General features: G+C 36.4%; 1 protein-coding gene across 1 annotated transcript; it reads left to right on the forward strand.

The window, feature by feature from the left end:
• The first annotated feature begins 14,201 nt into the window (after window positions 1–14,201).
• LOC127185944 (CUGBP Elav-like family member 1-A) lies at window positions 14,202–15,866 on the forward strand. The gene has a single exon (XM_051142592.1). It carries the CDS (start codon window positions 14,202–14,204, stop codon window positions 15,864–15,866), a length of 1,665 nt encoding a protein of 554 aa, XP_050998549.1.
• The last annotated feature ends 1,641 nt before the right edge of the window (window positions 15,867–17,507 follow it).

Consider the following 17,507-nt stretch of genomic DNA (forward strand, 5'->3'; position numbering starts at 1 on the left):
ACCAAGCAAGTAAAAGACTTGTTTGAAAAAAATCTTCAAATCTCTGAAGAAGGAGATTGAAGATGACATCAGAAGATGGAAAGATCTCCCTTGTTTATGGATCAGAAGAATTAACATAGTAAAAACGGCCATTTTACCAAAAGCAATTTACAGATTTAATGCAATCCCAATCAAAATACCTACACAATTTTTAAAAGATATTGAAAGGTCAATTATCCATTTCATGTGGAAAAACAAAAAACCTAGAATAGCTCAAACAATTCTGTACAATGAAAGATCCTCCAGAGGAATCATCATACCTGATCTCAAGATGTACTATACAGAAACAGTAATTAAAACAGCATGGTACTGACATAGGAATAGGACAGTTGATTAACAAAATCAAATTGAAGACCCAGAAATAAATTCACGCACATATGGACACTTGATTTTTGACAAAGAAGCCAAATTTATTCAATGGAAAAAGGATGGCATTTTCAACAAATAGTGCTGGTCTAACTGGATGTCTACATGTAGAAAAATGCAAGTAGATACATATTTTTCACCATGCAAAAAACTCAAGTCCAAGTGGATTATCAAATTCAACATAAAACCAGAGACACTAAATCTGTTAGAAGAAAATTTAAGGAAGAGCCTGGGACTCATTGACACAGGAGACAACTTTCTGAAAAGAACTCCAACAGTTCAGGCCTTAAGGTCAACAATTAATAAATGGGACCTCATGAGGCTGAGAAGCTTCTGTAAGGCAGGAGACACTGTCAACAGAACAAAGCGACAGCGTACAGACTGGGAAAAGATCTTCACCCACCCTACATCTGACAAAGGTCTAATATCCAAAATATGTAAAGAAATCAAGAAATTAAGCACCACCAAACCAAATAACCCAATTGAGAAATGGGGCTTGGAACTAAACAGAGAATTCGCAAAAGAGGAATATCAAATGGCTGAGAAACACTTAAAGAAAGCTCAGCCTCGTTAGTCATCAGAGAAATGCAAATCAAAACGACACTGAGATTCCATCTTATACCCATCAGAATCACTAAGATAAAAAACTCACTTGACACCACATGCTGGTGAGGACGTGGAGAGAGAGGAACACAATGCAAACTAGTACAACCACTTTGGAAATCAATCTGGTGCTTTCTCAAAATACTGGGAATAGAGTTATCTCAACTCAGCTATATCACTCCTTGGAATATACCCAGCAGATGCTCCACTACTCAATAAGGACATATGCTCAACCATGTTCATAGCAGCCTTATTCATAATAGCCAGAACCTGGAAACAGCCTAAATATCCTTCAGTCGAAGAATGGATAAACTGTGATACATTCACACTATGGAATACTACTGAGCTATTAGAAACAAGAAAATCCTGAAATTTGTGGGCAAATGGATGGGACTAGAAATGATCATATTGAGTGAGTTAACCCAGACTCAGAAAGAATTACATGGTATATACTCACTTATAATTGGGCACTAGCCCAACTAGGATATCCCATGAATGTCTTCACTTACCAGGAGACTGGGATAGATGTGGGGACCTCCTATTGAGACTTTAAGTGTGAGAAGTATGGGAGAATAGGGAAATAGAAAGATGCATAGGGTCCTAGAAACCTACAAGAAGAATATCATGATTGGCAGATCTAGTTCACGGTGGGTTAGCTCAAGCTACTGCACCAACCAAGGACAATACATGCAGTAAATATTGAACCCCTACCTAGATCTAGCCAAGGGACAGGACATTATCCACAGTTGTGTGGAGAGCAGGGACTGAGTCTGACATGAACTCTGGGGCCCCATATTTGACTACATCCCCTTGGTGGGGAGACCTGGTAGCACTAAGAGAAAAAATAGGAAGGCTACCAAGATGAGACTTGATAGGCTGTGACCATATTGTGGGGGAGGAGGTCCCCTTCTGTCACAGACCTAGAGGATGGGAGTAAGGTGAAAGTGGGAGGGTGGCAGGACCAGGAGGCCACAATCCAGGGGATAAAAATTGAGTGTAATCTGAATAAATTAATAAAAAATAAATAAGAAAATTAAACCCTGACTAACAGAGACTTCAAAATAGTAAACAAAAATAATATTAGTAGTTGATTATAGAGAAAATAACATAAACTGGTGAAATAATAATGTGAACATTGACAGATGGAAAAAATGAAGTGCCAAATAAGGATTACTAGCTCCATAGTTATGACCGAACTAGGAACTGCGTTGTTCAGAAATCTTAATGACTTGAATAATGGCCATTCAAGATTGATTACTCAGTAGCATTTAACAAAGATGCTTCTAGTTTTAAGTAAATAATTACCAAATTAAATAGTGAAAAGCTTTAAGATAGTTTATAACTGACTATATATATATAGTGATCATGATAGTGATCATCTTCTTGCTTCTGTTTGTATCATTGAGATATTTTAAGTTTGTAATTCTTTTTTAACCTCTGATTTTCTCCAGTTCTAGATATGGCTCTGGTCTTTTTATCTAACCTAAAAGTTTCACTGAATCAGCATTAACCTATGTCCATGTCTATCAGACCGCTCTCAATAGCACCTCAGTTGTTCAGTTTATATTGATTATATTTATGCTTAGATCCTTTCTGCATGTCTTTATGCACTCCACAAGAACCTCTGAAACTCTCTGACTTTGCAACTCTTCTATGTTCAGTTTTGGCTTTATTCATAGATTAGAATTGGACCTAGATCAAACAAACAATGTGATGTCTGTATATTTTGATTTGTAAGCATGTTCTTCCTTATAAAATCTGGAACTATGCTCATAATCAAAACTGGAGATTATTGATCATCATATTTATTTGAGGTGAATAAATATGAAAACTATTTATGAGAAAAAATAGGGACACTACAAAGTTTCTCTGTCTTTCTGCACTTTTCTTAGACTGAAGACTGAGAAACTTTGGTATTAAAATACACATATTTATTTGCTTAAGAAAAATATGGCTATTTTTGAGAAAACTGAAGAAACATCTTAGGAACAGATTTTTCTATATATTTTAAAAGTTGATGTCGCATATACCTATGTGTGGTAGTTTGAATGAATGCTCTTTATAAACCAAATATTTGAATACATGGTCCATAGTGGATAGCTGGTTTGAAAGGCTTAAGAAATATATCTCTTCTCAAGAAAGTACATCACTGCATAGTCTTTGAGAATCCAAACACTCATTTATTGCAGGGTATTTGTTCCCATTGAGATTGTGAACTGGATTCTTGTGGTGTGGCTCAGCCCTAGCACACACCTTTAACACAAGAAATTTCTGTAAACAAGAGATAAATAAATCTCTGCTCAAGAAGTGGAGTAAGCAACCAGTAAATAGAAAGTGAACATGGGAAAAATCCATAAAAAGTTTGAGGATGTCCAGAAGATGGACAGAGAGATGCACAGGAAGTAGAAAGGAGGGACATTCTGTTGAAGTGTATTTAAGACAGTATGGAGAAGATGTGGCTTTTTCTTCTGGGGCATTGGCTGAGTAATAAGGTCACCCAGGTACTTAGTCAGCCTCTTTGAACTAGTAGTCTTTCATCCTAGCATCTGGCTCTTGAATAAAATTGAATGACTCTGATTTTGTATATGTAACAACATTCATACCTTCCCCACAATCACAGTTTTCTCTATAATTCTGAATTATGGCTCCAGATGTGAGCACTCAGCTTCCTTTTCCTTGCACTATATTTTTACACTGCCATTAAGGACTCTAAATCTCTGGAACCATAAGTTTAAATAAATCATTCTTTTTATAATTTTCTGTGGCCATGGTGTTTTCTCCTAGCAATAGAAAAGTAACTAATACAGAATTTGGTGACAGGGAGTGGCTGATTATTGTAAAGAAAATGACTATGTGGGTGTTTGTTTGTTTGCTTGCTTGTTTTGGAGGCAACTGGGATATTTTAGAGGTTTGAACGCAAAAAGTGTTTGGATGCTTTAAGCGAAGCTAAATCGGTCATTTTAGTAGGGGCATGGAAGACAGTAGTGCTCAGAACTAGAAGACTGTGAAGGCACAGCACAAGAGGTTTCAAAAGAAACAATATTGCCAACTAAGCTAGAAAAAAATCCTATAATGATTATGGTAAAGAATGTTGCTGTTTCTGCCATTGTCCTATAAACTTCCTTGAGCCTAAATTTAAAAGATATGGATAAATACCTTTGGCAGAGGAGATTTCAAGACAGCCTAATAGTCACTCTGTATCATGAATATTAGTAATCACCCTTATGCAGATCTACAATGAAAAACAGCAAGTGAGGCAAAATAAATACAAAATGTACAACCTGAAGAGAAAAAGAGCACCAGCAGTGGCCAGATGGACATTGAAACAAGTGAAAGTATACACTTAGTACAATATCTTACTTAGCTAAGCTACCCATTAGTGAAAGGAAAGGGCCTAAGGATTTTCCTGCTTTTAGAAAAGTATAACAAATTTTTCTGCAAATGTAATTAAAAGTGGCCAAGGTCCACCCCAAGTTTACAGATTAATTAGGCACTATTGTGAAAGTGATGCTGCCTCCAGTATCATAAAGGATATAAAAATAAAGGGATATTGCAATCTTCCTCTTTAGTTTCAGAATGCTGCTGAGACAAGGCATGTGGCAGAGGAGACTCTGCATGCACGTCATTATATGAAACCTGAGATGCATTGGAGACCTCAACATGTTGAGTATGCCAGCACTTCATGATATCTACCAAGGAGAAATATATACTGACACTGGCACTTCCCAGAGAGAGATATCTGTGTTGGAGATGACAAAGATTAAAAGGCAGACCATCCTTTGACATCAGAAGTGGAGCTAAAGGATTTGGAGTTTCACCTGCTTGTCTCTGTTCTTGATTTGAACCAGATTTACTCAGTATGGCCAAATTTCTACTATTTGAAATGGTAATAAATATTCACTGCAAGCATATGTTCAAGACATGTAATCTGCTTTTGGATTTTACAGATGATTCCTTGTGTCTCAGTAGAGCATTTGGACCTAAAACACTGTTGTGACTGTAAAGGATTTTGGCAACTTTCAGAGTTGTACTAAATGCATTTCATATTATACCCATAAATCTATAGGAGATAGAGAGTTAATATGGTTCCTCTACTGAGATGCCGCCCATAGTTGGCATTTGAATATGCAAATACTTGAATATTGGAGAATTAGATGTAACTCTGTTGGAAGAAATATCAAAAGCAAGTGTTTGCGGTTTCAAGACTCCTTTCTTTTTACGTTCTTTATATCTATCTATCTATCTATCTATCTATCTATCTATCTATCTCTAACTCTCTCTCTGTCTCCTTCCTCCTTGCATTTTAAGATAGGAGCTCTCAACTCCCATCTGTTGCCTACTGCTTTGTATGTTGCTTGTTACTACAATTCTCCACTCTAATGTACCCTTAAACCTCTGGAACTGTTAAGTAAAATAAACTCTTTCTTTTATAGGTTGCCTTGATCAAGATGTTTTATTACATTGATTAAATATAACTAATACACTGTTTGAATGGAGGGCACAAGGTCTTTGTACTCACTGATAAACACTAGGGAGACCAGGAATGTTGAACATGCAGACTGATGAAGAGACGTATACTTGTTTCCACACACAAAGCTGGGGATAGATATAATTAATAGCTTGGTGATCTGTGTTCTCTGTAGGGCCAAGCAACACTCAAATCCCCCAGGCAGTTATGGTTATTGCTGCCTCTTCCTCCCTAGACCTTTATCCTTTTACCTTTCTCAGTCAATAGAGCTTATTCTTATGGAATAGATTACATGTACTTTTCAAAGTCATTTTGTGCAGTCATGTGTTAAATTTTATTGTGATAATTGTCACCAGGAAACCAAAGTCATCCCTTAAGTGATAACTGCCACAAAGGAACATTTTTCAAAGTTTTACTTTACTTAAATATGCCTAAAATAACGTACTCAGGCTAAAACTCTAGAAATTTGAATCAACACCAGCTACTAAGTCATGTTGAACTGGATTTCACTTTTGCCTCACTTGTAACATTATTCTGTCAGCCATGGAATTTACAGAACTCCCCACATGTTTGAAGAACAAGAATAGTTAAACTCTATATTTTCAGCATTAATATGCAAATGTGGTTCACTTCATAACTTTTTAATAAATTAACATATATGCAATACAAATTTGATTAATTCAAAATAAATTGATTAAACACCCTTGCCCAAGTAGTTATTATATAGGAAAGAATGTGACATCAGTGATTGTTTTCCTTCTACTAAAACTGTGAAAATCACTAAAATTATGCAAAGCATCAAAATAAACTGCAATCCTCATGAACTTTAATTTAATTAAATAAGTACAAGAAATTCCAACCTGCTCATAAATTAAACATGAAAACTTTAATTTGGAAACTTATCTTTTAAAAATCTGTTTATATATAGATTACAGACAGTTCTTCTAAATGGAACTGGCTAATTAAGAAGAGAAAGAAAATTAGAATCACAGTACCATACACTGTTGTTATAATAGACTCCAAATTATGCACAAATGATTGAGTGAATAGCTTCCTCCTTTTTCTGGGATATATCCTATCCAAAATATCAGCTAGGTTATTCTAAGAATAACCATAAGACAGAGGTCATAATAGTAGAATTCCCTTACTATACATAATATACAATGTAAAGAAGGTGTCTTTCTCCTTATAACTTTCCGGGCATATGAGAGACTGTAAAATAGTCTCTCTGAGAACATTATAATTTAATTGTCTATTGTAAGTAGCAGTCCTTAGGGAAATGCATGTTTTAGTACTTGTACATTTAATACTTGTTGTATCAAGCCATATTGATACATGAAATTTTATGCTATCTTCCTACAACATTACTGTCAGGCAAATTTCCCATTTTTAGAGATGTCAAGGAAGTGTTCCTAAAAGATCTCAATTAAGTAAAAGTATAGCAGGCAAGTTCAACTGCTAAAAACTTTTGATGTTAAATTGCTTTTTAGTCTATGTCCAATGTACTATTTTCAGTTAGATCGCAATTTTACTATGCTCAAAGTTAGTAGAAAAGAGCATTTTCTAAATGATCATTTTTCAAATTATCTGCTTGTACTCTCAACTTAATTTAAGTAATGGGTACTGGCAGTTTCTGTGGAAAATGAAGAGGAAAAAGAGTAAGGAAAATCTCATTTTATCAAACAAGTAAGTAGACCAAGTATGTCAAACACATGCATTTTCATTTCACTAAAGAGAACAAGTTCAACAGAGCATTAAAGAACATATTACCATAGAGACAGCTCTATGCCAGCATATCAAATCAGGATACATCCAGGTTACTTTTCTGATTTATGAGTCCCATAGCATCCTACTGCCAAGGATGAGTCCCATGATAAGAGAGGCAAATTAATTCTACTGGCATATGTCATCCTTCATTTTATCCCCCATTCTCTAACAATTATGAATGAGATACCATAGACCAAGGAATGAGTAAATTTAGAGCCATGAATAGTTCAAGCACAATCCATTTCATAGTAAAACAACCCAAATTAGGTGTACCATGTTCCCATAAATACAAAAATTACAACACTCTCTATTTTCTTCAGGATCAGAGTCCCCCTATCTCCAAGCAGCAACAAATTTTTATTTCTATCCCTAGCTTGTGTGCCTTCTGTATTTTTTCATTTTTTTACTTTTAGAATCAATTTTCATAAACATTACAAACTTATAAACATCCTGTGGTAATGGTCAGAATATTGAACATTCATTCATTCATTCACTCATTTCTTGAGGAATAAACACTTGCAGTCTCTCTTCCTTTGTCTCTGTTTCTGTCTGTCTCTCTCTCTCTCTCTCTCTCTCTCTCTCTCTCTCTCTCCTCTCCTCCATCTCTCTCTCTCTCTCTCTCTCTCTCTCTCTCTCTCTCTCTCTGTGTGTGTGTGTGTGTGTGTGTGTATGTGTGTGTTTGTGTGTGTGTATGTTACCACTTACCTCTTTCCTTCTCTCCCCATGCTCATTTAATAAACCTCATATATTCTAGTAGCTGGAAAAAAACAACAGCAGCTTCAGTTAAAATCTCCAAATGATGTATTTTGAGTTAATGTGAAATAAGAATAAATGGCTGGGCATAAATCACATAACAGCATTTACAAACCTAAAACACATTAGCATGGTGTAATAAAATTCCCACAGATAAAACTAAAACTATACTGACCAGATTATAATTCCTTTAGATATTACAGTAGAAAATGGTAACTTAAAAACATTTTAAGCAGCTAAAAGATCATGTCCTCCTCTCTCTCTCTCATAATCTAGCCAATCCAGAAAGAGATCAAAACTATGACACATATCCTGTCCTATCAGTAAATTGCTATAGGTAAATAATTAGTCATGAAGGTGCATCATAATTTGAGCAACAGTAAGAATGCATAATTCTCATAAGATTTTCATTCCAGCAAAAGCCACACTCTGTGGTTATCTAAAGTGGTTGAGAAATGACTAGAAATAAGAAAATTTCAAATTTACAACCTTTTTTCAGGCTTGCATTAAGTTTGGAAAGATAAGTCAGCTTTTCCAAATTGAAGTAGATCAGCACTCAAGAAGCAATACACAACTGGCTCATCTTTCGGGGACGCCAAGTAGAGCAAGAATTTTTACAACTGTAGCCATTGGAAGTCTATTATTAAAATGATTTCAGCAAGCATTAAGTGTGTTTCTTTTTAAAAATATGTTAAGTGTTATACATTTTATTCCAAGTATGGGAAATTTAAGTTATGTATGGTTATTGCCTACCTAGGAGAAGGTCAGTGACAGGTAGGGAAAAACAGACATAAAAAAAAAGCACCTGTCTTAGTCACTGTTTTATTGCTGTGAAGAGATACCAAGATAACTACTATAATAGAAAGCATTTATTTAGGATCTTACCTATAGTTTCAGAAGTTTAATCCATTGCTATGGTGTTTTGTAGTCAGATTCCAGGGAGCTACATCCTGATCCATATGCAGAGAAAGTGACACTGGACCTATTGTGGGCTGCTTCTAGATAGTGGAGAGTATGGCAAGACAGAAGTTGGTATCAGAAGTGTGGTAACACTAGTGTATAGAAATGATCATGAGTTCACAAGAAAAGGCTCTTGACTCAAATGGTATATACTCACTTATAACTGAACACTAGCCCAAGGGGCAGGTCCCATGAAAGTCTGCACCTACCAGGAAAGTGGGATAGAGGTGAGAACATCCTATTGAGACTCTAGGTGAGAAAAATATAAGGGATAGGGAAGTAGGTGAATCCAGAGGATCCTAGAAACCTACAAGAGGAACATTATGATGGGTGGATCTGAGCCCAGGGGTTCTCCTTGATCAAAGGCACCAACCAAGGACAAAACGTGCGGTCATCATTAAACCCCTACCCAGATCTAACCAAGGGACAGAACATTCTCCACAGTTAAGTGGAGACTGGGGACTGACTTTCACAGGATATCTGGTGCTTCATATTTGGCCATGTCCCTTTGTTGGAGAGGCCCAATGGCACTCGGAGGAAGGATAGCGGACTACCAAGAAGAGATTTGATACCCTAGCACCATATTCAGGGGGAGAAGGTCCCCCTCGGTCACAGTCATAGGGAAGGGGGATTGAGGTGAAAGTGGGAGGGAGGGAGGAATGGGAGGGTGCATGGGATGGGATAGAAAATGAGATGTAATATGAATTATTTTATTTTTCAATAAAAATGTGTTAAAAAAAGAAAAGAAAAGAAAAGGCTCTTGGGGAATTCCATAAAAGTTAAACAAATGGGTTTGAGATAGATGTTTAATAAGGAAAAAAAGTGAAAAAAAAAACAAACAAAACAGAAGACAACTACCTATAGAGAACAATATTCACACCAAGCAAAACTAAAAGGATGTAGACAAGGTTCTAAAATTTAGGGATAGGAGTTTCAATTGTATAATTTTTACAGTTTTATTTACCTAATCACTTTACAGCCTGATCACAGGCCCCTCCTTCCTCTTTTCCCAGTCCTGTCATCATACACCCCCATAACCCCTTCTCCTACTTCTCAGAGAAGGGAGTACCAAATCACCTTGGTACCTCAAGTCACAATTGGAACAAATTCATCTTCCCATCTTACTAAAAGCAATTTACAAATTCAAGGCAATCCTCGTCAAAACTCCAACATGATTCTTTACAGACATTGAAAGAAGAGCCATCAACTTCATATAAAAAATAAAATACCCAATATAGCTAAACCAATTCTGTACAATAAAATCTGATGGCATTACAATCCCTGATTTCAAGATGTACTACAGAGCAAAAGTAAGAAAAAACACATTGTATTGGCAGAAAAATAGACTTATCAATGGAATTGGATCAGTGACTCAGAAATAAACTGGACACTTGATTTTTGACAAAAAAGTCAAAACCGTACAATGCAAAAAAGAAAGCATCTCCACCAAATGCTTTAACTGGATGTCTGTATGTAGAAGAGTACAGATAGGTCTATATTTATCACCCAGCACAAAACTGAAGTCCAAGTGGATCAAAGACATCAAAATAAAACTGGATACACTAAATCTATTGGGAGAGTTTCAACTGTTATTATTAAAGTGTGTTCTACGGAATTCTTGCTGAATGATTTAATTTTACATTCTGAAGTAACTAATTTTCCTTATAGTCTAATTTTGTTGATGGCACTATTTCTTATTTTCAAACAAAATATTTTCATTATTGTAATCTTTGTGCCATGTATGGGAACCATACACTAATTAAATCGAAGAGATGATAATTCACAGAGGAAGAACATTTACATTTCGCTTAAATTTAACTCATTTATCTAAAATTTAACTCATTTAACAACACCAGGGAAACTGGAGACCTATATTAGATATTTTGCCTTTTTTATATATTTATTTATTTATTTATTTATTTATTTATTCATATTACATCTCAATGGTTATCCCATCTATTGTATCCTCCCATTAGTCCCTCCCTCCCATTTTCCCCCTATGCCCCTCCCCTATGACTGCAACTGAGGGGGACCTCCTCCCCCTTTATATGCTCATAGGGTATCAAGTCTCTTCTTGGTAGCCTACTATCCTTCTTCTGAGTGCCACCAGGTCTCCCCATCCAGTGTACGTGGTCAAATATGGGGCACCAGAGTTCCTGTGAAAGTCAGACCCCACTCTACACTCAACTGTGAGGAATGTCCTGTCCATTGGCTAGATCTGGGTAGGGGTTTGAAGTTTACTGCACGTATTGTCCTTGGCTGGTGCCATAGTTTAAGCAAGACCCCTTGGCCCACATCTGCCCATCATAGTGTTCTTCTTGTAGGTGTCTAGAACCCTCTGGATCCTTCTATTTCCCCATTCTCCCATGCTTCTCTCACCTAGAGTAACAATAGTATGTCCTCCCCTCTGTCCCACTTTCCTGGTAGGTGAAGATTTTCATAGGACATGCCCCTTGGGCTAGTGTGTAGATATAAGTGAGTATATAACATTTGACTCTTTCTGCTTCTGGGTTAACTCATTATGATCATTTCTAGTTCAATCCATTTGTCAACAAATTTCAAGAATTCCTTGTTTTTAATAGCTGAGTAGTATTCCATAGTGTAAATGTACCAGTTTCTTTATCCATTCTTCTACTGAGGGACACTTAGGCTGTTTCCATGCTCTGCCTATTATGAATAAGGCTGCTATGAACATGGTTGAGCAAATGTTCTTGTTGTGTGCGGGAGCATCTTCTGGGTATATTCCAAGGAATGGAATTGCTGGATATTGAGGAAGCCCTATTCCCAGTTTTCTGAGATAGCGCCAGATAGATTTCCAAATTGCTGGTGGGAATGCAAACTAGTATAGATACCTATTTTGATGAATACCTCTGGAATAGGTTACAGTCCAGAAATTTAGGACAAACCTATGAGAGATTTTTTTTTTGCTTGGTGGGTAAATACACTTGTAGCCAGACCATTTAGTGAGAAAGATACATACTTTTAATCTGAATCTTGAGGCAGGGTAACATACCTTTGTTATGAGCCATACCTTCATCTGGACGCCTATATAAGAACATGGAAAAAGGAAGCTTTTGTTCTTTGCCTCCTTGCTCTTGCCTTGCTAGCAAGTCCATTCCTTCATTTCCATTACATCAGATATAGATATAGATAGATATAGATATATAGATATATAGATGGATGATAAAGATTATATATGCATATATATATGTATATACATATGTATATATAATATACATAGAGATAGGTTCTATAAGTTCTAGAGAACCTTAACTAATACACCTATAAAAAAGATATTTGTTAATTACAAAAGTATCTTCTTACTAGGAATCGTGGCCTTGAGAGCTTAGTGAGTTCTGAAGCTAATTTGTCATATGGCTATCTAGAATATATAAATTTGTTCATGGTCAGAAAAGTGATAGGAAACAGTGTCTAAGCCTCCAGTACCTCTTTATACCATGTGGATGGGTCATCATTGCTCATTCTGATTCTAATAGGAAAAAAGTTTAGAAAATTAAAGCTTTAAAATAAAATCAGCTGTTTCCTGGTGGCACTTGACAAAACAATATTCCTGAGCAAATTGATTTCTAGACTACTCTTCAGCTTATTATGAAGCCATATTTTATTTTTTTTTTAACATGCAATACTTTCCAACCTTGAACTTGTCCCACCTGTTCATCATGCCATTGCAGGGAGCCCAGCATGAAGAGTAGCACGTAATCAGCTGTAAATGTCAAGCCATGAACATATTTTTGGATTGTAGCTTCCTTTCTGGTCTCTAAATTATGCTTAGTATTCATGCTTTTAAGTTTTGAGAAAGAAATAAGTGGCTATTATTTTTTAATATAGAAATGATGCCATAAACATAAAATAATTGAGAAATTTTCTTGAGAGAGATTATATACACAAACTGTGGAAAGAGTTATAAAAACACTTAAAATCTTCTTCCTCAAAGAGGAAGGAGATGATAGATATAAATAAACTAGTTCATTATACCTAGTGGGTAGTGACAAGGACAAAAAAAAGGCAAAAAATAAACATCTAAATTTTGATATTTTTCTCTATAATCAGGGAGATATGTCTTTGCTATTAAGTATATTAAATGTTTACTCAGTAGAAAAGAAAGCTGTGAGATCTATCCTCATTGACGATGTTAAAATGAAAAAATAACAATGACTGTCAGAAAAATAAAATATTATGATTGTGTGTGTATGTGTGTGTGTGTGTTGCACATATAGAGTAGTGAAAAAAAAACCAAACTGGCAAGAGATATTGTTGTAAAATGTGAAAACAAAACATAACATATCCACATAATGGATAAGGAATAAAAACTAATATATATTACAACATATGAACATCCTGAAAGAAGTGAGTATGAGAAGGAAAACAAAAAATGCACATATTAACCCATTGACCGGCTTATGGTGAAATGAGGAGTGATTGCTTACATAGGACACAGAATTTTGTAGAGGAGGATGCATTTATTAATTTTATTTCTATAATGATAAAATAATTTTGTAATTACATTTAAAACATTAAAAGGGTGAATTACATAAATGAATCTCAGTGAAGTTCTAATTTTAAAATGTTCCTTTAGATCCCTTTAGTATAATGTACAAACCAATAGGCATTTTCTTTCCCTGCAGGATGTTTCAATTCTGCACCACTTTACCATCTCAGCACCTAACTACTTAAAACTTACTATGAAACTCACCTAAAAGATGCAGTCATAGGGGAGTGGAGTAGGGGGAAAGGGGAAGAGAGGGAGGAATGAAAGGATACAAAGGATGGGATAACAATTGATATGTAACATGATAAAATTAAATATATTGCAATAAACTGGTGATTTCTTGCAAGTTCAAAGCACTTCCCAGAAAACAAATTTTTAACAAAAATTTAAAAAGAAGTATTCTGAAAAGGCAAGAACAAAAAGGAAAGTTGCTTCCTTTTGTAGCAAACTGCCCTTTTCAAGCGCCTTGTAAATAAAAATATAAAGTCTATAGGCATGCCTACTTTTTGTACAGAAAACCTCAACACATTTGCAAAATAAGTCACACTATCCCTGACTCCTAGTTTAGAAACCAAAGTAGACCCTGCATTGCTTCTGGTTGCCATGGTTGTTTCTATTTCGTCACTATTTTGCAACAATTCCCCCTTACTCCTTGACCACAGCCATGCCCCTACCATTTGTGTTTCAGCCATAATTTCACCAACAGTCAAGTCATCTCCAACCAACCTATCTACCATGAATACTTCCAGCCTCTCTTTGAGAAAGCGTAATGGAAGAGACAAATTCCCTGAAGGGTTCAGAATCGATGCCACCAAGAATGAAGAGGATGCCAATAAAATGTTCATTGGGGGACTTTCCGAAGAACTAAACAAGCAAGTACTTCGGGAATATTTGTCTCAATTCGGTGAGATAATAGATTTTATCATAAAAATAGACAAAAAGACCCGTCTGTCTAGGGGATTTGGATTTGTGCTTTTTAAAGATAGTTCCACCGTAGACAAGGTGCTGCGAGTGAAAGACCACGAAGTGAATGGCAAGAAAATAGAATGTAAAAGGGCTAAAGCCCTTCATTCTCAAGTCTCCATTAAAAAGGTTTTCCTAGGTGGGTTAAATCCTCAGGTGTCTGAAGAAAAAATAAGAGCCTATTTTGGCACATTTGGGCAGATAGAGGCTATTGAGCTTCCACTACATTCAGATACAAAAGAAAGAAGAGCTTTCGGCTTTATCAAATACATGGAAGAAAACTCTGCTAGAATGGTCTTACAAACCAGGTACCATTTCATTGACTCTAGCGGTTGTGAAGTTAAAACTGCACTCCCTAAACAACATCCCGAAAGAAAACCCAGTAAAAGGAAGACTAGAGCTAAGGTTAGGACAAGAAACGCTGTTCCAGCTGCTGGCTTGGAAAGCCCCGGGGGAGGAGGAGGAGACAGCCAACTAACAGCTAACACAGATGCTCAAAAAGCCAACCAAAACACCCACAGAGCTGGCCTATATACTTCCAGAGCAAACTCAAATGTCAGTATGGCAAATGCCAGTTGTTTCAGCAATACCCCCAATACTTTCCAGGAAAACCCCAATGCTTTCGTGACAAATTCAAGGGCTTTCAGTGCAAGCCATGATGCTTTGAGGTCTAATTCAAACACTGTAGGGATAAGCAGCTATACTCTAGAGACAAACTCAAATCCCTTCTGGGAAAGCCAGTATGCTCTTGGGGCAAGTCCGAATGCCTTCGGGACAAGCCAGAACACGTTAGGAACATGCCCATATGCTTTAGGAGTAAATCAGTATGCTTTGGCGGCACACCTAAATGCTTTCGGAGTAAGCCAATATGCTTTGGGGGGAAACTCAAATGTCTTCTGGACAAACCAGCATTTTTTGGGAACATACCCAAATGCTTTCAGAGAAGACCAGTATACTTCTGGGACAAACCCAAATGCTTTTCAGACAGACCAGTTTAATTTGAGTACAAACTCCGCTGCCTTCAGGCCAAACTACTATGCTTTTATGGCAAATTCATATGATACCAGGACAAGTTACTCTGCTTTCAGAACAAGCCAATATCCTTTGTGTGCAAACCCAGATGTCTTTGGGGAAAGTCAGTATGCTGTGGGAACAACCCAAAACGTGTTTGGAGCAAATGACCATCGCTTCAGAGCAAATGGAAGCTTTTCTGGGGAAGCTGGAAGTAGTGGAAGCACTGAAGGATTTAATTGCGTTCAGATGTACAGCAATTTCCGGAATGTCTACAACACTGTGCCTGCTTCCCATGGCTCGAATGATTATTATCTGTACAACTATGGGACTTATCACTTGGGATCAGCATCTAATTACAATGTGCAAATAAACCAGTCCACTCTCCTTGGTAATGGTTACCCCGACATTTATTCAGCATTTTGAAGCCTAAAGATGAAGACTATCTGAGGACCACTATGTCCAACAATGAAAAATTCAGCGATTTATATCAGATGATCCAATAACTACTTGATTGGACATTGTGACTACATGTAGCATTTTTTGAATTACCAATATATTTTACATCACCTTTTGACATTGTACCTAAAGACAAAGGCTTGAGACTGTCTTGTAGACATTTTTTCAGGGAAATAAACACTTACTGTTGAGTGACTTGTGTTTTGAGATGTAATTTTCTTTTATTCTTTGTTATGGTGAGGAGAGGGAAAGAAGTCTTTTTTGTAATTCTATGTTGGTGTGTTTGGGTTACAGGTTTTCATCCAATCACTGGTCTTTATTTCAGCTCTCTTTTTACTTTTCTTTTAAGACAGAGGCCTATTAAGGTTACCCAGGCTGTACTTGACATCACTATAGAACAAAGTGACTTTGAACTTTCAATCCTTCTGCCCAAGATCACTTGATTTTATTTCTATAAATTAAGTGATTTCCTTCATGTGTTAATCTAGTATTTACAGGGATTTATTCCAAGCCAGAAATACAGGGGGAGGCAAAAATACAGCTAAGTATTCAGAAAAGTTTTGGAAAAGATATTTTGCACAGTCATCTAAAACAGATCTTGATTGGGAGGAGGGGTACTGGAGGAGGGGTGAAATGAATGGGGCTTTGCCAGTAGTCTGTGCTAGGAGACATGGAAAGGTGTTGAAAACGGCACTTAGAAGAGACTTGATACCCTTATGAGCATATAAAGGGGGAGGAGGTCCCCCTCAGTCACATAGGGGATGGGAGTAAAGGGAAAATGCGAGGGAGGGAGGAATGGGAGGATACAAGGGATGGGATAACCATTGAGATGTAATATGAATAAATTAATAAAAAATATTAAAAAAAAAAAAAAAGAAAACCGCACTCACATTAGGAACACAAAAGGTTTTATTCAGTTGTTTTGGTTTGGCTTTTTTAAGATTAGAAATAGGGTATGTATATCAATGACAAGAAAAAGGAGGTAAAAAAGGAATTGAGCATTCTTCTCAGCAGCAACATAATGGGCCATAAATGTGAATCATATATATCGTTTAAATTTTTCTAGTAAGTGGAACTTTTTTAACAAAAGCATTTTAAAGCTAAATGACATTTAATTAAATATAATAAAAAATTCATTTCAATGTGTAATCAAAATAATTACTGTGGTTTCTTTGCATTATATTTTGCATACCCAGTCATTGGAATCTAGTATATTTACTTCTATAGGAGATCTTAGTTCTAATTGGTTTTATTTTACAAGTTCAACATATATAGCTACATTTTGTCATGTAGAACAGTGCTGGCTCAAAACAGACCTACATTGTTTAACAAAGATATTTCTATCTTTAAGACATTAAAAAGAATTTCATTAGGGTATCAAGTCTTTTCTTGGTAGCCTGCTATCCTTCCTATGAGTGCCACCAGGCCTCCCCATTCAGAGGACACGGTCAAATATGGGGCACCAGAGTTCGTGTGAATGTCAGTCCCCACACTTCACTCAACTGTGGAGACTGTCCTGTCCATTGGCTAGACCAGGGTATGGGTTCAATGTTTACTGCACGTATTGTCCTTGGCTGGTGGTATAGTTTGAGCAGGACTCCTGGGCCC

The sequence above is a fragment of the Acomys russatus genome, chromosome X, assembly GCF_903995435.1.
Source record: "Acomys russatus chromosome X, mAcoRus1.1, whole genome shotgun sequence".
Lineage (NCBI taxonomy): Eukaryota > Metazoa > Chordata > Mammalia > Rodentia > Muridae > Acomys > Acomys russatus.